The following is a 26,928-nucleotide window of genomic DNA, read 5'->3' on the forward strand; positions in this document are numbered from 1 at the left end:
AAATAGAGCGCAACAAAACAAACAAAAATAAAATATTTTAAAAAAATAACAAAAACCGGAGGGAGGAATTAAATATTATAAATTAATTGTGCTGATGAACTGCACAATTAATGTAAAAAGGCTGCTCGGGGGGTGGCATCAGCTGCTTTGTCTCTTTCCCGCCAGATACTGGAATCCTTCTTGTGGGGTTTTTTTTTTTGAATTTTTTTTATTAATGTTTGTTTTTTTATATTGATTAATTAAATAATTGCGATCTTCGTAGCATTACACAAGTTGGGGGAAACTTTAAAATTTAAGGTTGCTTTCGTATTTCCGCTATGTTTGGGGCTTGTCCATGATTCTACTTTTGTTTCCTGCGCATATATCTACATGTTTTACCATATTGGTGTCGCCAGCAATCTTGGCCTCCATCTAAAATCTTCTTTCTTTAATCTAAGTACCGCGACGCGGAAATTTTTAATTAGAAGGCGAGTTTGCGGTACCCAATTTGAGACGGTGCGTGACACGAGAATTTTTTTTTATGGAATTTCTTAGATTAGTTGGAATGCAAACTAAGCGGTCGGAAGAGGGCGGCGCGGCTCTTGAGGTCGATCGTAGGTTTAAACCCTTTTTCGGCTTCATTGATTGGTTTCAATTAATGGCAATGGTTTCTTGCTAGCATCTTCATTGGTGTTTAACTTCCAAATTACTTTAAGAGGGACGGCGGTTCCTAAATTTCGCAAGTCCATCTTTTGCCCGAACATATCGACTTCTCAAAACATTTTATGACGTTTTCGATTACGTCAACGATGCCGGACTTGTAGCTCCGAACTGTTACCCCATGCCGTGGTTGGTGTTGCGGTGTCCGATGATGTTCAAAATTGATATGTTCAAAGTGCTTCAACTAATGATTATATATGTGTTAGGGCAAAGTTAAGTTCTTCAAAACCAAGCTTCCAAATACTCACCGGTTTTCTGGCTCTCGGGGAATAAGTCGGTCCTATCCCACAATAATTCCCAATAAATTAGTGGGAGTTGGCAGGTCCTAGTGACGATTGAGTTAGCACTCTACACATCATCAGCAGCACAAATAAATTGTGGATATCTGCTTTATTTAGTGAATAAAAGGACCAAGGCGAACGATTTTAATGGATTTTGAAGGACCCAATTGAATGAAATGAAGTTTATGATCTTTTTTTATGCAAATAAATCAAACTAATATGAGGCTGCATGTGCTTAGATGATCGTGATTTGAAGACATTTGTAACGATCCGATTCAACTCTCATGGGTCAAGTTTTCGAACATTACTACTTAAAGGCGGTAATCTTTGGAGTAGATGGTCTTTTTTGTTGGGAGGATTACTTATGTATCCCTTCGCAAGCTCTGTCGCGCTTTAAGGCGAAGTCGGCCTATCACATAAAAAATTTCCTAGCCCCGCCAATATGAAATGAACCTCATCAAGGCTGAGAAAATGACCATCCAACCCCATATAAGCCATTCAAAGTTTCAATTTTGACGGTAAAACTATTGTTGTCCTGTACTTATCACGTCTCTTCGAGGGACCCGACAGGCAATAATGGGACTCCCTCCCTTCCTAATCCGATGCTTAACCTTAATCCAACACGAAAATGGTTAGAAGCGCAAAATAAAAGAAACCCTAAATAATATATCTTGATCACCCACTTGAGAAAAATAAAGGGGAAATTCGAAAAGGGATTAACAAGAGTAATCATTGAGGAAGACGAAGCAAACTTGATCACCCACTCGAGGAGTGTGACCAAATGTAGGAGTCGCCATCTCCAAAAGCTACACCCCGATGTGCCGTTCCTGATAGGAATGGCAAAGCATGCCAAATTTGACAAGCAACTGCCTCTCCCATCATCGATACCATGTTTGGCGGTGAAGCTGACAAGTACCAAAAATGATCATAAACCTATTACTTATTAGTCCTAAACTTGTCGTTTTTTTGCAAATTCATTTCATCCGGCCAATTTTCATCGAAAATTATTAATACGGATGTCTACTTTCTTACGTGATGTGATTGGCGCCGATACGAACAAATTTTACAATCTTTTGATATTTTTTATCTTTTATTTATTTTTTCATTTTGGCTGGAGAGGGCTCGACCCTCACTCGTCAAAACGAGGGGAAAAAAGAAGAAGGAAAAAGCTATTACAAAAATTGTGTAAATTATCCACTTTAGTGCCGGTCGTGCCATATGGAACAACCGACGTCCATGGTAGTTATTTTTTTGGCTAAAATAGGCCGGATGAACCGAATCAACATAAATCCAAAAGGTTTAAGACTAATTTATCTAATTAAAAAATTTATGACTGAATTGGTACCAATACAATATGTTTATGACTTTTTTAGTACTTTCTTTCCATAAGGGCATTAGGGCACGAAGATCTCTCCTTATTCATGGCAATTGGCAACCACCATGAGAATCATATAAATTTGCCGTTTTCACGGAGCCCTTTTTTTTTTTTTTTTTTTGTGTGTGTGTGATTAAGAGATGGTCGTGACATCGGTGATTAAGAGAGTCGCCCCTCGTGTCAAAGATGCCCTTTTGATGTTAAGCACCGTGGCGTCGCGCTGTTACCGATAATTCCGAATTGGGCTTGCGTTGTGATTTAGGATTCTGATGCGAAAAGTAGGTGCTGACATTGATGTCACTCTATTCAAAAGTGATAAGGGCATACGGGCAGACATAAGGATGGCGATTTTTCAAAAAGGAAGTGGGGTTTGGCTGATGAATATTGAATGCTTTCTGTCCTTTCCTTCTGCATTAAAAGCACAGGTTTAATTGGCAAAACAAAAACAAAATATAGAGTTTGTAAAGAGCTAAGATAGCCATGCTTTTTGTTAAAACATATAAATATTTGACGACATCACCTTTTTACATATTAATTTAAAAAAAAAGTTGACAATGATTCCATAAAAATCTGCATGGTATAAGAGCACGATATCCTAAAATACAGTCCATGCACGAGAGAAAGTATTAGAATATTTTGAACCCAGCCTTCATCTAATAGTTTTTAAACTTTTAAAATGGTTAACGGTAGTCTTACGAAAATTTACACTCTGAACTCTTGAGATACTAATTAAGCATACTTCATATGGAATAATTCAATTCTCGATGCAATGATTACGCATGACTAAGACAATAATAGATCGTATAGTTAAATATTTTTTTAACTGGAAACTTAACAAGTACAATTGAGCCGCTCTTTCTAGCAAAACCTCGTACGTTACCATGTTTTTCTCATCTTCGTCAAAAAAAAAAAAAAGTTTCTCTCATCCGGCCGAAAACAAAAAAAAAACATGTTTTTCTTTTCTCTACTTGGGTCTTCAATTTTTATTTCTTTTTACGGTGGCCATTCTTGGGCAGCACCCAGTGCAAGGCCCCAGGAGCACGAAGGCATGACGACCTCATTCTATGGTCTGACGTCATAAATGATGGGATTTGCAAAGTGAGATTTGACATGATTCTAGTTGATTCCTAAAGTGCCATTAGCTCGGCCCCACTAATTACGTCCCCCCCGCGCAATATTCTCCCCGAGTCTCCGCCACCTATGCCTTAGCCAATGGCCAGAGCACTTTGTCCGAGACATTGGAAGTACATATTTATATTTAAACAAATATTATAAATTAGTATTAAACAACAAAAAGAATCTGAAAATAATCCGCCCAGTGGGGTCGGTCTGCCACGTGTCGACCAACCAGTAGTTGTATCCATGTGGCAGATCTAATCTAATCAATATTTTCTCCGGCCTGCAACTTGGTTTTACATTATGAATTTAATCGTATTTCTAATAATTAAAATATGACGAAAATTAACGGATGAGCGCGGTCCTCGCATTATTGAACGCAAAAAGAAAAAAGATGAAGAAAAAACGAAAGAGGAGGGGGGCGGCCGAGGAAACTCGTAAAAGGCCAAAAGAGAGGGAGGCCGTTTGGGGGTTGGGAATGGTCGATTTTTGGATGCGATGGGAAAGCATTAGTGCCTCTTACATCACATGCGGTGCCCCCGTTGACACATCGAAGTTTAACTCATTTTCGCGCGACATTTTTGGAACCTATCACGAGCGTGGGATTGGAATTACAAGCGGATCTCGAGCGAAATCATCGAATACCCGTCGGATTCGGTATAGGTAATCGAAACCCTTCTTTTCGGTATATTTGCTCATGTAGAATTTAATTTCGATCTCAATTTTTTCCAATCATGAGAAGAAGAAGAAGAAGAAGAAGAAGAAGAAGAAGAAGAAGAAGGGGGAAGAGGGGGGGAGGGGGAGGGCAGAAGCAGTGGCGGCTAAGGGGCTGTCGTAGACGATAAGTATAAGCGGGTTCTACAATTGGGTGTATCTAAATGTATTAGTAATACTTGACTATTAGTTTACGGATGATTTGAAGGTTTTGAATATCGGGGTTATTTGCAAGACAAATTTCGAAAATCTCCTTAGGTTTTGGAAGTGGTATCCCAAACTCATATTATAACCCCTAAATCGCAGTCCGCGTGGGTGACGCCTCGAGATGGATCTACATTTCATTAGGCCCCGGCCAATGCCATCAACAATTGGAAATGGAGGATCTCGGCCTCATCAATCACAATCCCAATCTCAATCTTTTGACTTTTGACTCACAATAATAAAAAAAATATAAAAATTATCCACATTAACGTTGGTTATGTCATATATGACAACCGATGCCTATGCATTGGCTTTTGACTCAAATTGAAAGGTTTAGGATGGAATTAGTCGCCATATAATAGATTCAAGACTTTTAGGACAATTATCCCCTTAATGACCTAATAACAAAGTGCTGGGTATTATACCTATATTGGCACATATTCGTCTAGTACAATAACAAAACGTTTTTTCTCTTGATAAGAAGTAAAAAGGCTTCGGAAAATGAACTCTAAAGCTTCAAAGCAGCATCTCCGTACAGGATCGTAGAAAGTCACGTCATCCATAAACGTTAACAGCACTCGATGGTTCCTCCACTTTTACAATCTCTAGCGGTCCTACCTCGAAGGGGCCCGGGAGGACGGGGGTGACGGTGGCGGGTGGGGTCTCGGACTCACATCTCCGGGGATCCTATATAGAGTTCTCTCCTTTTCCTTGGGCTAATTTCACAGCGGTCCCTAGGCTGGAATGTCGATTCTTGCCCTTTTATTTGGACCTCCTAGTCCTCGCTCCTCATGTATCTTTCACGGCCACTTTTTGATGACAAAAGATGGCCACTTGCTACCCGCTAGGCTGCACTCGGCTGCAGCGGACGTCAGCCTCAATTTCCCACTAAACGAATGTGGGGAGAACAACTCCCAATTTTCATTCTCGAAAGCTCTTGGAGATTTCGCATTTCCCTAACGATTTTGGAACATCGCATCTTAATTTGACAAAATTCGTGCCTTTTCTTGCCTTTTTTTTTTTTTGGTACCCCAAATTACGGTTCGAAATTAATGAAGCGTGATTACGAGCGGAAAACGGTGATTATGTTGTTCGCCTGCGTTTGGTAAGACTATTGAAGAAAACCTTACAGGACATGTAAACGGCTTTAGGCGAAAGTGTGTTCTTTTTCTTTTTTTTCAAATTCAAATAATGATTGGTATAATGTATTTGGAAAATACATTCTGTCTGAAATAACTTTGATTTAGAGGTTGCTCGGAAAAAAATTACACTTGGTATTGGATTGTTGCTGTTTTTTTTTTTTTTTTTTGTTCTTATAACCTCAAACCTTCGCCGATGGGCCAAATCTGGCGTCGTCCTGAGGTAGCCGTGACCCGAGGCTAGCATTGCCGCAATTCTCACCGAGGCAATCGAGTCTTTCTGTCGAAACATTCCGTTAATTTCCACAGCAATCTCTCTCTTTTCTTTTCGAACGATTGCACCTTAAAAATCGCCGGAACACTCCGCTAATCTCCCGTCGATCGTGGTTTGTTCAAAAGAGAATAAGCAAATGTGATGCGTACCGCCGAGCCGAGCTTGTCTCATTCCCGGCCTTGGCCCGAACTGGCTGATCGATGGCGGCCCAATCAGCGAGCCCGTGACCACGAGATTGTAACAGAACAAGTGGCGTTTGAGAGTGCAACAGTTCGACCAAAAAAAAAAAAAGAACGAGTGCATCAGGACCGTGCATGTGAATTTTCAACCTTAAACACAATCACATGTACTCTCCTCCTGTCGCGACCATCCGTAACGAGAGAGAGCCGTCAAGTCACGTACTTGCTCCCTTTCTCATCTCGCTTTCATTTTTCATGGGGTTTCCGTGACTCGACTGACCTTAGATTCGCGGCTCGCTAAAGACAATTATCTCGCTTCTGTTGGTATGTGCACGCTGTCCAGACACTATTAATTAATGAACGCGCGGTATTCGAAGGCACATGTGTTCGGTCGATATACATCTTGACTTGATAAGCCTAGAAGTGTGGTCGTGTTCGAGCCAAGGCATTGGTTTTGGTGGCAATAAGTCATAGCAGTTTGATACGACAATTATCGGTGGAGAAAACAGATTGTCATAGCCTTTGTAGTGGTATGAAGCTCGCGCCGGTTGTTGACGATAGGGCTCACAACGGGCCGGCCTGAAACCGAACAGTGCCAAGTCCGACTCGCCCCGAACTCCCTTCGGGCTTGGTCGGATCGGGTTGGTTTCTTTTTTTTTAACTCAAAATCACTTGACATGAAAGAATATAAAAAATAGAAATAAAAATAAGATAAATTAAAAAGAAAACGTTGGTGAAAAAAAAAAGTTGGAATTGGGCCGGCCCGACCCGGCCCGATCTTAGCAAATACCAAGCGGGCCTCGAAAGGCTCGAAAATTAGAATGAATTTTAGGGCCGGGCCTAATCGGACTCGGCCGGATCGGACTGGTGCGGACTTTTGTGACACCCATAGTTGACGGGCGACCGGAACATCGAGGCGTGGTCCCGGTGCAATGGTGTCGGTAGTCTATGAGGAACGGTGAGATCAGGATTATTCTCTTGGACATCCTTTGACAATTCCCTTATGTTGTCCTCCCTGCACGTTGACTTTCCTCGTACTTTAGGATGGCTCGGTCCATCTCCACGTCCATATGGATCCTTATCTACATTGTTGATAGAACCAAGTACAACATGGCAGGTAGGGTCAAAGTTATTTCGTCTTGTACATGCCTGGATCTTCCTATTTGTTCTGGGCTCTAATACCCAAAAAAATCCTCAACTTTGATATTTATTATAATCATATTCAATTTTTTTATCTCATAAAAAATTCTCAACTTTTTATTTTTATCGCAATTCTATTGATTTAATACCCAAAAACACCATAACTTTAGCATTTTCCCTAATTATATTAAAAAAAAATTTTATCTCATAAAAAACCTCCAACTTTTAATTTTATCCCAATTCTACCACCGTTATTTTTCCGTCCATGATCACCGTTAATTAACTCTACATGACTCGAATTTTCTCGCCGAACTTACCAATAAATCTTCGAAATTCGAAAACAACATATTTCACGGACGATGCGATTTGAGATCGTTTGTCCAAATAATCATATCTCCATGTCTATCCGTTCTTTAAGCTATTGAATATAGGGGAGAATTTGAAACACGCCGTTTTGAGTGCCTCTGTATCTCCCATCAATGTGTAGTGGAAGCAGATAATAGAAGACAAATTGGGGTTTTTTACATGTCAACTTTGTCGATGTATAATTCATTAACAATGTAAAAATGCCACATATGATTAACTGATTGTAATTATGGACGAAAAGCTAACGGTGGTAGAATTGAGACAAAAGTAAAAGTTGAGGATTTTTACGAGACAAAAAGAAATTTTGGATATAATTCGGATAAATGCTAAACTTGAAGATTTTTTTTTTGGATATTGGACCTTTGTTCGTATTCGAACGCATTCTACGGTAATTTCTATGCATAAATTCTTGAAATTATTTTCAATGAAGGGGTTATATACATTTCGAATAAATATGTTGGAAGTTTTAAAATTTGTCGCGAAATACAAACGAGTGTTAAAACTTTTAAGAACTGTAGTCAAGTCATGAAATTTATTAGAAAGTGCAATTGAATTTTAAAAAATTTAAAAGTAATTGTCCTAAAGCTCATCAAATTGGTAAAGTCAAGTCCTTCCGTTGATTGTACTTTTTGAAAGTTTTGCGATTCAATTGTAATTTTCTGACAAATTTAGGATTTGATTGCGCATTTTAAAAGTTTTAGAATTCGGTTGCGATTTTGGTTGCATTTTTTTTTGTTAAATTCGAGGAGGTGCACACTTATCTCGGTATATTTATTGGGAATTCCAGAATTATCGAAGCTCAGGGAAACGGATCCTAAAAAGTGAATCCTGTCTTAGGGGGGTGTGAAAGCAAAAGTGAATCTTTGGGGAGCCGACCTCGGCCACACGTTTGAGTAGGATTCCCGATGCGACTCGCGATGAACATGATGAACACCGCTTCGTCATTGTTCCAAACATCGATACTCACGGCAGTCGACAACTCGATTCACTGGATCCAGCAAGGGCAGAGAAACTGAGAATACAAGCTTTAGCTCCCTCCTCTTTCAGGCGCGCGCGCGAGCGAGTGTGCGGGGACGAGTTCCGAGAGGCAGACGATGAGCATCGCGAGGCGGAGGGAGCCACGCAAAGCCGCTTGCTTCGTCCTCGCCCTCCTCCCTCGAGAAGCTCCGATCCGGAGCCGCCGGTCCTAGGTCGGGAGTTGCAGCGGCAGAGAGGAGTGGGATGGCGATCGGAGCCGGATCGGGGCAGGTATTCCCGGGGCACTCTGCGGAGGACCTGTGGCGGTCGAACGCGGGTGGCGGATGGGCCACCGCCGTTGCTCTGCTCGTCGTGCTCCTCTGGCATTGCCGGAGGAGGCTGAGGATCTTCTTTTCCTTCCTCTTCCGGTCTACTTCCCCCTCCACTTCCTCCTCCTCCTCCTCCTCCTCCTCCTCCTCCTCCTCCGGGTCTCCCCAAATCAGGTCAGCTATTTCTGTTTGATCACGTTTTGTCCCTCTATGCATTGATTGCGCTCTGGCCGCCTCATTTCTTCCGCTGGTTTGGCCGTGTTTCGTGTTGTCGATCTCAAGTCTCCTCTTGGAATAAGTTTTGGTGCGATCGCATTTTCACTGAGATCCTCCCGTTCCTCATGCCTGCTCTCTTGATGTTTTTTTCCCTTCCATATTCTGTTGGAGGAATTTGACTTGGAAGTTTTATACTTCCGCAGCAGCGGATTCTCCGAGAACGTGTGGGAAGATGATTTGAGGTTTCTGATTCGGAATTTGAAGGAGAGCCATTGTGGAGAGAAGAGATGGGAGGACGTTGTCCAGAAAAGGAACAGTCTGGTCTCATACTCGGCCAAGTGCTGTAAACCTAAGGTTCCTCCTGCTGCACTCTCATACTTTCCTATGTATTTCACATGTAGTTCTATTCGGTGGTGAGATTGTTCAGTCCTGCTTGCATGTCGAGGACCATCTACAGGAAAGCAAAGGAGGAAATTTTACACCAGCATGCTGATGCTTAGGCATCGCATATACCCTCAGTACTTGCTTCATTCCGCTAGAATGTAGTAGCTATCGTTTTGTACATGTGGTGAAACATCGGTGGCTTGCCGTGCCATTGAAATCAGCACAACCACCGTTTTTATGTCATTGATGCTTTGCCTTTGGCTCCCAATTGAACCTTTGAGGCAGATGTTTGTTAAGATTAAGGGTGTTTGCACTTAGCATTCCTCAACCGCTATGGGAGTTGGCTGTAAACTCTCTTTCTCTCCAAGTCTCCATATTCTCTTTTCTCATTAGTTCACTGAAATGGTCATAGAAGAACTTGATAGCAGCAGCTCGTGTAAAGTTGTGAGAGTGAGGACAGTGAACTGTCACTCTTTCTTACATTAGTGAGCAACCCCCTGGTCAAAAGGGGACGCAATCATTGCATCAGTTGTCCAATGCATGGCTAAATTGTGCATCCCAAATCTTTAAGAATCGGCAATTCGGATTTAGGCCTAATGGGTCTTCTTAGTGAAGGTCAACCTGCATCACTTAGAAACAAAAGGCATGTCGATTTAGTTTTGCTGAATTGAGAGGTCACACATTTTTTTATCTTTTTGAGGTGAGAGCCTGGCATGCTAACTGAAAATGTGGAAGTCATACGTCGCAACAATATAGTTGGGACACACTTACCTTACCAAAAAAAAAAAAAAAAAAAAAAAACAATATAGTTGGGAAAATGAGCAAAAAAATTCATAATTTGAAGAGAAAAGGACACTATAGGTGTTCAAAATGACTGAAGCAACGTTAAACCTAATGCCAAACATATAAAATGGATAGCTAATAAAAAGGAGTGCTTCATTGGGTGAAAAGGGACAAGAAGGAGTACCCAATCAAGTTGTTATACGTTGGGATGTATCATAATAATTTGTAGTGCTCGATCATATTGTTTTGCTTTTGACTGAATCATCTCATCATCTGAGTCAATCAGGGAAAGTGTGTCTGCTTCTTTATACGTGTAGTGACAACATCTTTGCTTTCATGAATTTCATGAGCTGATTGTGAATCTCTTGCTTTTCTTTTTGGTTGCTTACAGGATGGCCCCTTGAAATACCTGAGCGTGACAGTATTTGAGAATTGCTCTCCTGAATTGGTTAGAGACTTTTACATGGATAATTTTTACAGGCAGCAATGGGACAAAACTGTTATTGAGCATGTCCAGTTGCACTTGGATGTAAACAATGGAACTGAAATTGGTCGAACAATTAAAAAGTTTCCACTGTTGACAGCCAGAGAGTATGTATTGGCTTGGAGGCTGTGGGAGGACTCAGATGGAGTTTTCTACTGCTTTACGAAGGTAATTCAGATATCTCTGTGTTCTGGTAACTCTCTGCATTGACTAGCTTTCTTTTTTTGAGTGATGGAATCTTTTGAATGTATTGCTTGTATACAACTAGATTCTCTCTCTCTCTCTCTCTCATGCTCGCATGCTTGTTTTATTGTGTGACAGGACTGTATGGTTAGTTAGGAGACAATATGGCAGATGCTTTTGATCCAACAGTTAGAACTTGAAGCTCATACATATACCACTTGACTTTTATTTCTGTACCAAAGTAATTCTAATTTTCTTCCTTCTTTCTGATGGTTTATTCAGGAGTTCAGTCTTGAGGATATTATTAATGGGATGACTGCTTATATTGGTTCATTGGTTCCTTTCCATTTCAAAAATGAATTCATGTTTCAGCTCATTTTATGCCAAGAAGAGATGATTTGATTGTTTGGTGAAACTTGGATGGTGCAACATGTTTAGTTAATTGGCATTAAACTTCATAACTTTTTGACTTTGTTGCTTCATCTCCTTGGAACTGTAATTTGGTGAGCTGAAGATAATATCAGGAGTTTAGCGTTTTGATTCTCCGTGACTGTTACAATGGTGCTAATCATATGTTTTTTTTTTTTTTTTTAAGTAAAGGACTTATCATATGTTGATTCAGTAACAAACCACGAAAAGAAATGTTGTTAAAAATGTGGAACTCGTTGGTAAGGATCGATCTAGAACAAGGCGGAGGTGGGCAACTATAAGGTGATCGAACAAATATTTTTGTCAAAGTACTATTGCGGTTGTAGCAATTAATATGTTGACAAAAAAGACAGACAGTCAAGTTTTGGGAGGCATGTCCTTAAATCTCGATTATCACATTTCACAATGAGTTTTCTTGAGAAGAGGTGTGCAAAAGAATACATGGGGTATTCTGGCAAGAAAAGCTTTTGACTTTTGTGAAGTTTCATATTGACGAGACTACTCCTTCCTTTAGAGGCTTTTTCTAAGGAGGACTCCAAGACTTTATGCGAGAGGGGAGAGAGGAGAGTCTTGTTACTGTCTTACTTGTCTTTATCTTAATTCGGGCTTACCCAAGAGTTGTGGGTTCAACACCAGACTGCTTCATGTTTTGCCAATCTTAGTGCAAAATGTGTTGTCGCATCAGTTCCACAGTTTTTATAATGAGGCTGCAATTATCCCCAGATGTCACAGTTCTAGAGACATGAATATTAAGTGTAATGTCTCAACTCTAGGCGCTAAAACAGGTCCCAAAGATCTTTCAAATTGGTGGTTCGTGGAGATAGGAACTGGTTTGAGGATGTGCGCTTAGAGCCTAGAGTAGAGTTGATGCTCCAATTTCCTTGCTGCTGGCCAGGAAAGTTCTGTGACTGTACCAAGTTGCAGTGACTAATATTTTGGTACTCTGAGAGATAGTCTTCACACTTAAATTAATTGAGGTTTTAAGAATTACACACGATGGATACCCTCTTATGTTGAACTCACTATTAATGAGAAGATTTTGTATTTGCATAAAGGTTTTATTCATTTATCTTCTTTGACTTTTACCAGGAATGTCAACATCCCTCAGCACCACCGCAGAGGAAGTATGTTCGTGTTAAGTACTTTAGATCAGGATGGAGAATCAGGAAAAGTATGTTGTCAAACTTCTTGTTTTAGCGATACTTCCTTTCCTCGATACTTGACTCTGTTTGAAGCTTTTATTAACTGGGACAATAACTCAAACCCTTAGTGGGTGTTTGATTCTTTGGTGTGGCTTTTGCTCTGAACTTTCAGCCTCTCTTTTAACTTTTAGAATTGGAAATCAGTTTTCCATTTTATGTTGAAATCTCCAATAGTTGTCAAGAAATCATAACTTCATCATAAGTAATATACAATTTTTCATACGTAGCAGGAAATTCATAAGGGGCTTTTGGAATGGCTTTTGCTTTTAGCTTTTGGTTTGAATTTTGCTTTTAGACTTGGGCAATTTCACTCATGTATGATATTGTTTACCTGAAATCCTTACGAGAGGTAGATATTGACATTTAAGGTCGCCTGAAGTCTGTAGATCTTTTCAGCAATATTTTAAAAATTAACGTAGAGAATAATTTTTCTATTGGAGAGCCAAAAAGCGCCTTCATCGTTTAGAAGTTGAGGCAAGCATGCATTGCATGTCAACTACCTCATATCAGCAGGCTTATGGGCTTTTACTCCATTCATTAATCTCTTTCCCCCCTGCTTTGCAGTGCCTGGTAGGAATGCCTCTGAGATTAGAATGTTTCACCAAGAAGATGCTGGTTTAAATGTGGAAATGGCAAAGCTGGCTTTCGCAAAGGGCATATGGAGTTACGTGTGCAAGATGGACAGTGCGTTACGCAAATACTCATCGAGTCATCTGCAACATGGTTCATCTGTCAGTGCTGTCACTTTTATCCAGAAGGTCTGACAAAGAGATTAATTTGCTAGTGCTTTAGTTTTTCTAGGTTGGTGTATTTTTCACCATAACTCTTACCTGCTCATACATGACATCTGAAATAGGTACTTCTGTTTTTAGGGTGGTCACTAAATTCATTGACCTCCTTAGTTCCAAAAAATGAGCTTACACTGCTGTATCCTTTCCCTATTTTCTTGTTATATTTGCAGAAAAAAACCCTCTCTTGAAATTTTCTACTTAGTGACTGAGATGTACTTTTTCCCACTCCAAGGTACCTCGCGAACTACAAATGTCAAGCGGCGGTAATTCATCATCAGTGGCTGCAGCACCTTCAGTTCGTGTTGAGACAATCACTGAAAAGAAGAAACTATTGAGAATACCATCTAAGAAAGCACTTGCCAATGGTTTTCTTCTTCTTGGAGGCGTCATTTGCCTGACTCGTGGCCACTCTACACTTGGAGCTAAAGTAGCCATCGGCTATGTGTTGACGAAACTGAGTAAGCGCGGTGCTTCTTCCAGTCAAAGAGTGCGGAACTGAGGTGCTATGACCTAATAAATCGCTGGAACCATATTGAAGGTGTAAAGAGCAAAGTACATTTCGTAACAACACGAGGCTGATATATATTTGTATGACGACCACTGATTGGATGACGCAGAAGAGGTGAAAAAGAGAGGTTATGGGTTAGAAAACACAGAGCAAAAAGAGAAAGTGATCCTTATTTATGTTTTCATTGTGTTTGGTCAAATGTATGTAATTACCTTCGATCAAGACATACCAAATCTACACAACAGAATTGTTGGCTTTTATACACAAACAGCCCATTTTAAAACTGCATTCTCTGCACCGCATTTAATCATTGATGATGTGTAATCATATGATACAGCATTCTAATGTTCTAATCCTTTATTTAGTCTTAACATTTTAGATGTTACGATATCTGTATGCTACTTTCCAGATGATAATAGAGAGGTGGAGCAACAGCGAGAAGCAGTTGGAGTCGTCGTCGTCTTCCTGTGGGACAAAAAGTATGAGATGGAAGTATCCACTGTATTTGAGAAGTATATCCCGGCAGAAAATATGTGGGATTGTGCATCTGCTTCTCTTGGAAGAACATGTTTCTGGCTTGAAATTGCAATTTGCCATATGATCACCTTACCATTTTCTCAGGTTCTACGACAAGCCTTCCGGTGATGGCAGAGTTTGCATCGATCTAATTTAGAAGCAAGTCTCTCGTTCTGGATGACAGAGAGCGAAATTCTCAGGTCCTATGACAAGCCCTCCAGCATTGGCAGAGTTTGCATCGGTCAAATTTAGAGGTAAGTCTCATATTCCCAATGTGTCATACAGCCGAGTTCCCAACTATTTATGTGGCCTTGCGAAACATTGCCTGTTGCTGCGAGGAAAAAAATGAGGTAAACACGGCTGTTGGTGGTTTATGAATGATCGTGGCCGTACAATGGTAAATTGATCTTGTTCGAGAAGAGTAGGTTTGCCATGTTACACGTTATACATATCAATTCACAGTATGCTCCAAAAAACATTGCTTAATAAAAAAGAAAGCACGTTGTATCGATTTTCAATTTTGAGTTCACCGAAAACAAAATGAATACGCGTCTTTATTCTGACCGTCGTGTATTGCGGTTGTCGAACAACTAGAGCATGAGGACTCCATTTGTAATTTGTTCTTTGAATTGGATTATATTTTTCTTCCATCCTAATTGGAAGAAAAAACCTTTGAACAACATGTTTCTGGTTTGAAATTGCAATTTGCCATATGATCACCTCACCGTTTTCTCAGGTTCTACGACAAGCCTTCCTGCGATGGCAGAGTTTGCATCAATCGAATTTAGAAGCAAGTCTCTTGTTCTGGATGACAGAGCGGAATTCTCAGGTACTATGGCAAGTCCTCCAGTGATGGCAGAGTTCGCATTGGTCAAATTAAGAAGTAAGTCTCATGTTCCCAATGAGATACAGCTGAATTCCCAACTATTTATGTGGCCCTTGCGAAAATCAACAACATCGCCTGTTGCCGCGAGGAAAAACGTGGTAAATATAGTCTTCGGTTTGTAAATGATCGTGGCCCTACTATGGTGAATTGATCTTGTTCAAGAAGAGTAGGTTTGCCATTTTACACGTTATACATATCAATTCACAGTATGCCTAAAAAAACTTTGGTTAACCGAAAAGAAAGCATGTTGTATTGATTCTCAATTTTGAGTTCACCGAAACCCAAATGGATATGCTTCTTGAACTTGACCTTCGTTTATTGTGGTTGTCGAACAACTGCAGAATGAGGACTCTGTTGACGCCTAAATTTTGACTAATCTATTTTTTTTTGCATAAAAATTATAAAAATCATCTCACATATTTATTTGTTAGCATACATTGCATTGGCATATAATTGGACTGGCAGAACATTTGAGCTTAATTTAACGGGCATCTGGACTTGACATGGGGTGAAAAATGTAGCAAGAATATTTGGACTTGAAAGAAATATTTTCTCAAGGACCGTATTGCAAATACTTAGAACCTCGGGGACTGTATTGCAAATACCAAGAGAAGGGGATATGGAGAAGGGAAGATGAAGAAGGGAAGAAGATGAAGGGAAGGTGATGAAGAGAAGATGAAGAAGGGAAGATGATGAAGGGCAAGTGAAGAAGGAAAGATGATGAAGGGAAGGTGGTGAAAAGAAGATGAAGAAAAGAAGATGGAGAAGGGAAGATGGTAAAAAGAGGATGGAGAAATTTGGCTATAAAAGAGGGAGAGTTCTTGAGAATTGAGGAGGAGAATTTTTGTGATAGAGATTTTAGAGAGCTCTTGAGAGGAGTTTTAGAGAGTTTTTGGGAGTGGAAGAGAATTGAGAGAGTTTTGAGAGAGTTTTTGAGAGGAATTTTTAGAGAGGAAAAAGAGAGTTCTTGAGAAAAATCAGAAGAGAAAATTCGAGAGTGAAGAAAGGAGTTTTAGTCGAGCATCATCTTCGACGAGTCACATATTTCGCCTCTCGCCACCCAACAACGCCATTGCTTGTCATTTTCAACGACAGCCGCGTTCTTCCCGGTTCCGAGATCTTGAAGGGAATTTTAACGTGTATGTGAGTAAGATTTTGTGTAATAGAAGGTAATCCTTTCCATCTCGATCTACAAAAATGTAATCGTTTGGTTTGAATATTTGTTTGTTTATTTTAGACATGTCACGTGTTCCAAATTTTAGCATTATTACATGTTAATTTATTTTTATAAATACTCGTGATTGGCTGCATTTTCTTTCTTTCTAAATCACCCATGGTGTATATTGTACAAAGTTCAATGTTTTACATCCCCATAAAAAAGAAGAAAAAACCAAAAAAATTGCATCTTTGAATTTCGAGTAAAATCCATCAAAATTGCCAAATCAAATATTTTTCATGAAAATGGTACCGAAAGGGCGTTAGAGAAATCGACGTAACCAAATCCCCGAATTCAAAATCTCGGTTCGCGGAAATAAGATAGTTTTCTCCCGCTATTTTATTTAGGTTTCTAATCAACCTACCGAAAATGATTAGTGGCGACTCCAAATTCAAATCACATTGCATGTTAATTATTTGAACCTTAAGTTGCGATTTGGTATGGACTTGGGAGAGTCCGAGTTAGGTTAGTTAATTAATTAACTCCGATAATCCATTAGCCCGAAAATTAACTCGTTTATTTTTTTTTAGGTCGCGATGACTTAGCGACTCATTGGGAATTTAAGAGGACTTAGGCCGGATAATTTCATGAAAAAGGAATCACTTGATTTGGCAAACTTTGGTTGAATTCTCATTCTTAGGTGTTAAATGTTTTTGCAGATTGGGAGTTATAAGGGGAGGAGTGATTGGCTAACCCTTTGTTTTGCAGGCTTGGTGAATTGGAATTGTGATTTAACTTTTGAATCATTGAAGCGGTGTTTGCCTTTAATTGTTGTGCATGATTTATCGTATTTGCACTACACTGCACACAACCCGTGACCGGACCTGGGTCACACTAATAGTTTTAAGATGGTATTTAGATGGTTCTTTAACCTTGGCGGTAAGGTTTCGCTAAAGGTTATCCCATCCGGATCCCGAAAATTTTTCCAAAAAAATGGCTCAAGGGTCGTTCTCATACACGTGAGGCTACGATGCATGAGAATTGCCCTTGTCGACCGAACCAAGCCGAAGTGATTGAACCCGACTAGTCATGACTATTGTACGCGAGGTTGCGACTAGTCATGATGATTGCGCGCGAGGCTGCGACATGTCATTTCGTTCATCATTTCACTTTGCAAAAGCCTTTTGGATAGATAGAATAAGATTTAAACTCACAATTCATGCGCATGTCTTTGTAATTGGCATTTTCTTCGTATGAGAGGTAATTTCTTGTCTCTTGTACCCTGTTATCTCATTTTTATTTTGGGCCGTTCCATGGTTTAGGTTGATTGTTTAGAAGTTTCATTGTCTTATTTCCAATTTCGCACTTTGCTTCCGTAGCTTTTACAATTTCATCGGTTGTCCTCAATTCGATTTGGCTTATTCCTGTTGTGCGATTTTTACTAAATTCTACGATCGAGCTTTGAGTAAGTGCCAAACACGAAAGTTGTAGACCTATGTTTCAACTAATATCTTGCAAAATTTCAGAATTAAATTCATAATTTAAGATGGCCCTTCATTTTTTCAACAACATGCGGTTATAACAGTTTTCTAAACGTGATTGTTTTTGGAAAGACACATTAAACTGATTTGATCCGTGCATTTCTAGTCTGATTGGCCAACATAAAAGTTGTTCATCACCTTCTCAACTATAAGCTCGTAAAATTTGGACATGTTTTGATCAACGTGCGAATTAATACGAATTTTTTCGTAAAAGCGGACAAACTGAAAATTACATGTTTCAATCCTTTGGTCATAATCACTTTGTTCGTTTGAGTCTAGAAGGATGTCATGGGCCTGCTCGCTATTCTTGCTCCCCGTACTCATTTTGGGTTTGTTACGTATAGGGTAATTTATCACGGATCCTCCACATATTACTCGATCGATCGCAAAGAGGATGGCCGACATTAACGCCACTATCGGTGTTGCCCTGGACAAGAAACTTAACTCATTGACCGAGCGCTTTGAAGGGATGATGTCCCGAAAGATGGAAGAAATGATGGCCGCCTTCACCGCCAAACTTCAATCACCCGCCGTCGCCCCCGCTTCCTACTCTAGTTCCTCCTATGGACAACTTCGGTAAAGCCCCGGGAAGCTACTCCATATCCGACAATGCCACTAGATGATGTGATCATCACGGGTGTGAGCTCGAGCACGCCGCCCGTAGTCCCAATCCCTCAAGCCAGCCCCCGTGGCCCCGGGTTTGAATGGTGATGCGGCCAAGCTGTTGGCCCAAATGGAACAGAGGATCGAGAAGTCGAGGGGACTCACAACATACCCCAGGTTGACCTGTCTGTCTTTTCAAAGGTCATGGTGCCGGAGAAGTTCAAGATGCCCGACTTCGAGAAGTATGATAGGACTTCCAACCCGATGACGATAACCAACGACCAACAAGTTTGTCATCATGGGGATACATGAGGAGGAGAACTTAGTGGATTCGAAGTATACGACCTAGATGAGTCCAGATCCGAATATGAGTTCAATGCCAATTGAAGCTCGGCTCGAGATGGTTACAAAACCGGAGAGATAACATCCCGGACATACAATCCGATCAAGATGAGTTGATCCTTTCAATTCAAAGTTCACAAGAAATTCGTACAAGGGTAAAGCGGTATCGTTTCAACTCGTTTAGAACATGAGAACGTACATTGACGCTTTCCCTTTTGATTTTTAGGGGGTCACCGCCTTTCCGATAGGGAAGTATTCATTCTCCCCGAAAAATTAATGAAATAAGAAATTCCTAGAGCCTTTGATAATCTCATGTCTCGAACCGGATAATGAAGTTTTGCAACTCATTTGCATGAGCGAGGGCAACTCCCAATCCACGCCCCTAAAAAGTTTCTTATGTGCTTGCGAATTCTGTCCACCAAGATAAAAAGTTGCTGCATTTTAGATGCTCAAAAACACTCATACATTGCATAGTTTGCGCATGACTGTTCCTCATGTTTAATTTACCAACTCTGAATAAGGAACATGAACTACATAAGATACATCGAATGTATGGAATGGGGCAGGGCGGGATGATGAAAGGCAATCCTTTCCCAAACACGTCCCATTTTTTCGGGAGAGTTGAACGATGGCTAAATTCCGCATTCCCCGAGGTAAAGAGTTTTCTCGCGAAAGGTACGATAGCCGAAATGACAGAGGCATTCAGTTCTCTATCCCAAACACTACGGGTGATCCATTGATTGACCCATTTGAGCGGAGGTTTCACTTCTACAACCCTGTCAAGAACCACCCCACATTGGGCAAAACAGAGGTGATTCCATCAGTATCACGAGGCAAAATGGTTAGAAATTTTCTTGCTTGGACTAACATTAATCTTCGGGTGATTCTTTGCATTTATACTCGAATTTTGATTCAAGTGCCTTAGGATAATGAAGAGCATTCATTTCTCTATCCTACACACTATATCCTTTGCATAGCCCACTTGAGCCTGCAAATTCATTTCTTGAACCCTTGTTGGTGATCATTTGCTCATTCCAAAGACGAAGATAGCATTTTCGCAAGCATTAGAATTGGAGATGGTCGGGTCAACAGAGAATTCCCGAATGGACTCATTTCTTGTATGCTAGATTTTTATGTTTACATAATTTTTCCTTGTAAATGTTTATGCTTGTTGTAATTCCTGGTTCAAAATCATGGGATTAGTAAAAAAAAAAAAAAAAGGCAAACTTAGCTTAAAGGAGAAAGGCCCGCTCTCGAAAAAAGAAAAAGAGAAAAAAGAAAAAAAAAAGCAAAATAAAGAGATGTCGAAGAGCTCTCAAAAAGGAAAAGAAATCTCTTCTCGAAAAAAAGAAGAAAAAAAGAAAAATGAGAAGTCGGGAGTAAGAAAAGCAAAGGCCGATCTCATATGAAAATTTCAAGCATAGGAAAAGCAAAGTGCCTATCAAAAGTAAGGCCAATGCACATTCATTTGTAAAGTACTTCTGAATTTTGAATGTACATTTTTGCATGTTAAGTTGTAAATTCCATGTACATGTCTGCATTGTGTCTCTTCCAAATCCTCGACAGACACTTGTTGTGAAGAAGACTCCCCAAGAAGTCGGTTGCAAAGTGCAATTTTCAGTAGAAAACTACCATCTCTCATTCAATGATGGTATTCTTTCTGAAGACATTTCCGGAAGACCAAGATCGGTGACTAGTTGACGATGATCACCAACATCAAGCCCCTTCTCATATAGTTTCTGAGCCAAAACGAGCCTTTTCGTTCCTCGGTCCCCAATCCTAGCCTACGTTATAACCCTCCAAAGTCTCTTCGATTAGGGCACTTGAGTTAACGTAGAGTTAAATGATTTTAAGCATCACTCGAAGAAGTTCGAGCAAGATTATTTCTCTCTCATTTTTGCGGGGTTCTTGACTTGTAAACCCCGGAGCGAGATAACGAAGAAATTCATTTCAGCAGCCTTGACTCAACTAGAGTCCCCTTTGTAAACCTTTGACCTAGCCCTCATTACGGTCCTAATCAAGACCTCCGGATCGGCTCGGTCGTATCAATTGCGAGATTACTTGGATCCTTATCGAATGCGATGATGGAAAGATTGAGTGATTTCTCTTGAATCCTGCAGACGGGATAAATAGCTTTTCTCGAGAGTGAGAGAAAGCCCTTTCTGATTGAAGTCCCCCATTCAGCTCACATTCGAGGTATTCGTAATGTGAGAACCTCCCTGGACAAAATTGGTAATGTAAACTTGACGGAATGGTTATGCATTAACCATAGTATGAGTGATTGCATTATACTCATTGTTGAATATGTTTGTGTGTGTTACCTCCGACATTCTATGATAGGTAATACATTCCCGATGTTCGAGTTCCCTCCCAAGGTCTCGAAATTCATCCAAGGATTATTGAATGAGCAAGTTTTGCTGGCAAATGTCCGCCAGGTAATCTTTCAAATCCTCGGGTAAGTATATCTTCAACTCCGAACCTTTCCATGAGATTGAGTGGAAGTCCTTTTCGATTAAAGGTTCCTCATTTGATTTGATCAAACTCGTCAAAAGGATTAGATTGCTTTCCTTATTGACAAATTCCCAGTGAAGCTTTGCAATGTAAACAAAAAATTCAAGAATTTATGGACATGTCATGTTGCGTTAACAATTGATCATGTTCATCTCAAGTGATTAAACAGGTACGATACAAGCAATCTACCTCGTTCCTTGGTTATTCGTTTGGAGAACCCAAGCAATATGCCTCTTCTATCAGGTCGTGAAGACATATGCCTCGGCGATCTTGACATCTTATCAAATCATAACGACGTAGCTCTTATGATTTCGGTATCAGAAACCCAGGTAAGTTTTCTGAACCCCTTTTCAAATTAACAACTCTTCTTATGATAGTTGTTATGATTCAATTCAGGCAATATGCCCCTTTTGTACTTATCGATTCCATTCGATGGTGCTCCTATCAAATATTGTTCAATTCGGGCAATATGCCTCTCCGTCAAGTCGTATAGACATATGCACCGGCGATCTTGACATCTTATCAAATCATAACGACGTAGCTCTTATGGTTTCAATCTCGGGACGTGAAGACATATGCCATTGGCGATCTTGACATCTTATCAAATCATAACGACGTAGCTCTTATGGTTTCAATCTCGGGACGTGAAGACATATGCACCGGCGATCTTGACATCTTATCAAATCATAACGACGTAGCTCTTATGGTTTCAATCTCGGGACGTGAAGACATATGCACTGGCGATCTTGACATCTCATCAAATCATAACGACGTAGCTCTTATGATTTCGGTTTCGAATCACGAAGACGTATGCACCGGTGATCTTGACCTTTAGTCGGCTCATAATGACATAGCTCTTATGATTTTCGGCTCCTTTATCAAATCATGAAGACATAAGCACCCATGATTTTGATCCAAACCAAATCATAACGACGTAGCTCTTATGATTTTGGTTCCCCCTTTGTCGAATCGTGAAGACATATGCACTTGGCGATTTCAACATTTAATCAACTCACAACGACGTAGCTCTTGTGAACTTGATTTCACTTCTTTCGACTCACAACGACGTAGCTCTTGTGATCTCAAACGACACACATATCTTGCGCTGTCTTGCATTAAGGAGAAGTCTCCGATAATGAGATAGGCTAAATACCTTAAAATCCTTGCATCCGCAAAAAGAAGCTTGGAAATTAAGAGAACCATTAGCTTACGAGAAATTTGGTAAAACAGGTATTCTTGTATGCGATCCATGTGCAGATTTCTCTAACATGAAAAAGGGAAATTATGACACATGTTATTTACTGTCTTGCATATCATGCATCACTTCATTACATGAAAAATGGGATTAAAACTCCCGCCAAAAAGTTCATCCATAATTTGCCTTTGTCAAAATTTAGGATTCAATTTTGTCTTTGAGCGGAACCTCTACGAGCCTCCACTCAAAGAGGGGCAGCTGTTGACGCCTAAATTTTGACTAATCTATTTTTTTTGCATAAAAATTATAAAAATCATCTCACATATTTATTTGTTAGCATACATTGCATTGGCATATAATTGATTGGCGGAACATTTGAGCTTAATTTAACGGGCATCTGGACTTGACATGGGGTGAAAAATGTAGCAAGAATATTTGGACTTGAAAGAAATATTTTCTCAAGGACTGTATTGCAAATACTTAGAACCTCAGGGACTGTATTGCAAATACCAAGAGAAGGGGATATGGAGAAGGGAAGATGAAGAAGGGAAGAAGATGAAGGGAAGGTGATGAAGAGAAGATGAAGAAGGGAAGATGATGAAGGGCAAGTGAAGAAGGAAAGATGATGAAGGGAAGGTGGTGAAAAGAAGATGAAGAAAAGAAGATGGAGAAGGGAAGATGGTAAAAAGAGGATGGAGAAATTTGGCTATAAAAGAGGGAGAGTTCTTGAGAATTGAGGAGGAGAATTTTTGTGATAGAGATTTTAGAGAGCTCTTGAGAGGAGTTTTAGAGAGTTTTTGGGAGTGGAAGAGAATTGAGAGAGTTTTGAGAGAGTTTTTGAGAGGAATTTTTAGAGAGGAAAAAGAGAGTTCTTGAGAAAAATCGGAAGAGAAAATTCGAGAGTGAAGAAAGGAGTTTTAGTCGAGCATCATCTTCGACGAGTCACATATTTCGCCTCTCGCCACCCAACAACGCCATTGCTTGTCATTTTCAACGACAGCCGCGTTCTTCCGGTTCCGAGATCTTGAAGGGAACTATAACGTGTATGTGAGTAAGATTTTGTGTAATAGAAGGTAATCCTTTCCATCTCGATCTACAAAAATGTAATCGTTTGGTTTGAATATTTGTTTGTCTATTTTAGACATGTCACGTGTTCCAAAGTTTAACATTATTACATGTTAATTTATTTCTGTAAATACTCGTGCTTGGCTGCGTTTTCTTTCTTTCTAAATCATCCATGGTGTATATCGCACAAAGTTCAATGTTTTACATTCTCATAAAAAAGAAGATAAAAAACCAAAAAATTGCATCTTTGAATTTCAAGTAAAATCCATCAAAATTGCCAAATCAAATATTTTTCATGAAAATGGTACCGAAAGGGCGTTAGAGAAATCTGACGTAACCAAATCCCCGTATTCAAAATCTCCGGTTCGCGGAAATAAGATAGTTTTCTCCCGCTATTTTATTTAGGTTTCTAATCAACCTACCGAAAATGATTAGTGGCGACTCCAAATTCAAATCACATTGCATGTTAATTATTTGAACCTTAAGTTGCGATTTGGTATGGACTTGGGAGAGTCCGAGTTAGGTTAGTTAATTAATTAACCCGATAATCCATTAGCCCGAAAATTGACTTGCGTTTTTTTTTAGGTCGCGACGGACTCTCTTCGTGATTTGCGCTTTGAATTGGGTTATATTTTTCCTCCGTCCCTAATCGGTAGAAAAGACCTTTGATTGATGGGTTACAATTTTGGATAAGTCCGGGTGTTATTCATATTTGTAATTTACCAATCACTAAATTGTCGTCAGGAAAATATGACTTTTCGAATTGTAAGTGTCATCGTTTCTTCATAGAAGTATTCATGTGACAATTGGAAATCGACAAACTAGAAATCATAGTATAACGACTATGAGAGTAATCGAATGCTGCATTTTATAGTTGGAATTGAATCTTCAAGAGTCTTATTCTTATCTTGTAGGATGTACTTTTAAAGGCAGTAATTACATTCTTTTGAACTCAGATTTCATTTTCAGTAAAACAAATGAGGCCTTACAATACCATTACATATATACACAACTTGATATGGAAGCTCCGCGGTACTGAAAGTTTGAGATTGGTTTATAAATATCACCACTTGTCCGTCCAACCAACCAAGAAAACATCAGTGGTCGCTATAGATTTTTGTACGGCACATACTTTCAATGAGCTTAAAGGTTCGCTTACATTAATGGGTATTTGAGCTTGTTGATGGCCAAATAGAAAATGTGCAATTGACTTGTCGTTTGAAAAGTGAAATGTATGAATACTTGCATTCCATGCATCCAAGCATAACTTCCAGCAAGATTATCAAGCAATCGACCGGTCGACTATGATGGCTTTGGCATTTCAGGAGACAGACTAATCGGCATCTGATTAGTAACGAATAGAAATGTGTACATCGTATAATTGACATTACATGCATCACATGAAATACTTACATGAATCGGGTCAATCATAATTTCTACTATGAGTAATGCGTCCAATAATATGAAATTTGTAATTGATAGTAAAACACTGACTTCTTCTTGAGATCTAATTCGACCTTCATAAATTTGTTAATCTATTTTTTTACCAAATTGTGTCATAACATATATAACTGCTTCTGGTTTAGACGAACAACTTGGCAAATGAACATCTATAGAAATTAGCTTATCAACTTCCCGAACAGTACTATGAGAATCGATGCTAAATATCCTCCTACACTTGTACATGCTCCCACAGCAATGACATATTTTGGTTCACGTCTTTGTTCATATAATCTCACTAGTTACACACACAAAAAGAAAAAATCGTCATGAATGGATTAATACGCGAGACGACAACCACTAAATTCAATCAGCACGATTGATCTGATGTTGTAGTATGTCAGATCTTTGCGATATTGAAGACGAACACATCCATAGTCAATAATTTACATAAAGGGTGGGAACATTGAGAACTTACACGATAAACCGGGGATGGAGTTGTTCGGGCGCGTGCCTGGGAAATTGAGTCGCAGTCCAAGGGCTTGGGAGAGAGCCACCCGCGAAGCATAAGCGCTGTCTTGCAAGAGGGCTATCCACGCCCTCCGTTAAACCCTCGAGGTTCGTGTCGCGAGAGTCTCGGCACGAATGTAACATGGGGCAAGATAGTCAAGTGACTGACAGATTGACCCCGATAGCTTGACCAATTTGGCTAGACAGATTAGTCTCCATCCAGTTGTTGACTAATTCAATCACGTACATAACATAATCCGCATGATGAATCACGCTGGACGTTTGCTTGGAAGAAATGCTTCCCTGATAATACTGTCAAGAACTATATAATCTCGATCGTAGATCCACATACCATCATCGCATGTTTTGCATAAAGCACTCATTGATTGGGAAATCGTGTGATCAGAAATAATTGATTGTGCTGTCAGACTGTTAGGCTAGTGGCTTCCTTGATTGACAACAAGACTTGAATGGCACTACCGTGCGAAACTTTTCCGGCGCTCCGCCGATCTGTCTCGGATGTACCATTCTCTCATTCCTTACGATGGAGGAGTCATCATGGGCCGTGCTCTCGAGTGTGTCCCAATGAGGTTGCATGAATATGTTGATCTCCTTAAGACATATGATACATGTGTGAGTTATGCTTAATATATTATAATGGACCCATAATTTATTGGCTTAAACTTTTGATTAAAGGTGGGGCTCACTTAATATAGTAATGGGGTCGGACTTAGACTTCCTCTTGGCGATCACCCCGCCTAGAGATATCGTGCTTTTACCAATGCGTTCCTAATAAATCCGCTTGGAGTTGTTGCATGGAGCAAAACAGATACATTCATTGTTGGGAAAATTACCAAAAAAATATTGAATTTATTACAATTGTGCCAATTCAGTTCTAATTTTTTTTTTCAATTCAATCCTAAATTTTTTGCAGTTGCTGTGCCAATTCAATCCATTTGGCTAGTTGACATTAATGTGGCAAATTTTTAATAATATTTTAATATTTTTTTTACTTATTTTTATTTATTTTTCCTTTTTTTTTCTCTCTCTTTCTTCTCTTGTGTTTGGCGAATTGTGGTGGACGAGGGTTGCCGGAGCTCGCTGACCACCGGGCAAGGCCTCAGCGGCCGCAGGTGAGGCCATGGACGCCTTTGCTTGTGGCCGGTGAGGTCCCGACGAGGTTACTCTTGCCTAGATCTGGGCGAGGTCGCCTCATCCGCGACCGTGCCTTGCGATGGTCTGGGTTGGTGAGGTGGGAGGAAATATGGCTCTTTGTACTAATAGCATATCTAACATTATTTAATTTTGTGGGGGAGACCTAGCATTGGTCGACTTTTGTTCGGCAAACCCGATAGCGTGGTAAATGACGGAAAGAAAGAGGAAGAAGCCAGCGACCCAAGACGTGCGTGT

The 26,928-nt window shown here is 40.0% G+C and overlaps 1 protein-coding gene across 2 annotated transcripts; it reads left to right on the top strand.

Moving 5' to 3' along the window:
- Positions 1 to 8,335: 8,335 nt before the first annotated feature.
- LOC115727058 (phosphatidylcholine transfer protein-like) lies at positions 8,336 to 14,106 on the top strand. Of its 2 annotated transcripts, none has more exons than XM_030657205.2 (6): positions 8,336 to 8,947; positions 9,193 to 9,343; positions 10,548 to 10,808; positions 12,342 to 12,423; positions 13,019 to 13,212; positions 13,478 to 14,106. In XM_030657205.2, exons 1-6 carry the CDS (start codon positions 8,709 to 8,711, stop codon positions 13,742 to 13,744), a joined length of 1,194 nt encoding a protein of 397 aa, XP_030513065.1. In that variant the 5' UTR covers positions 8,336 to 8,708; the 3' UTR covers positions 13,745 to 14,106. The 2 variants fall into 2 exon arrangements, with proteins under 2 accessions (XP_030513065.1, XP_030513066.1); XM_030657206.2 differs by having other exon boundaries at positions 8,337 to 8,947; positions 9,196 to 9,343.
- The last annotated feature ends 12,822 nt before the right edge of the window (positions 14,107 to 26,928 follow it).

This window comes from Rhodamnia argentea, chromosome 2 (assembly GCF_020921035.1).
Source record: "Rhodamnia argentea isolate NSW1041297 chromosome 2, ASM2092103v1, whole genome shotgun sequence".
Classification (NCBI taxonomy): domain Eukaryota; kingdom Viridiplantae; phylum Streptophyta; class Magnoliopsida; order Myrtales; family Myrtaceae; genus Rhodamnia; species Rhodamnia argentea.

Bases quoted from the DNA above. Each gene is read 5' to 3' on its own strand.
- LOC115727058 (XM_030657205.2), top strand. From the start codon at position 8,709: ATGGCGATCGGAGCCGGATCGGGGCAGGTATTCCCGGGGCACTCTGCG. The intron at 8,948-9,192 runs GTCAGCTATTTC...ATACTTCCGCAG, and splicing joins TCCGGGTCTCCCCAAATCAG to CAGCGGATTCTCCGAGAACG. The intron at 13,213-13,477 runs GTCTGACAAAGA...TCCCACTCCAAG, and splicing joins CTGTCACTTTTATCCAGAAG to GTACCTCGCGAACTACAAAT.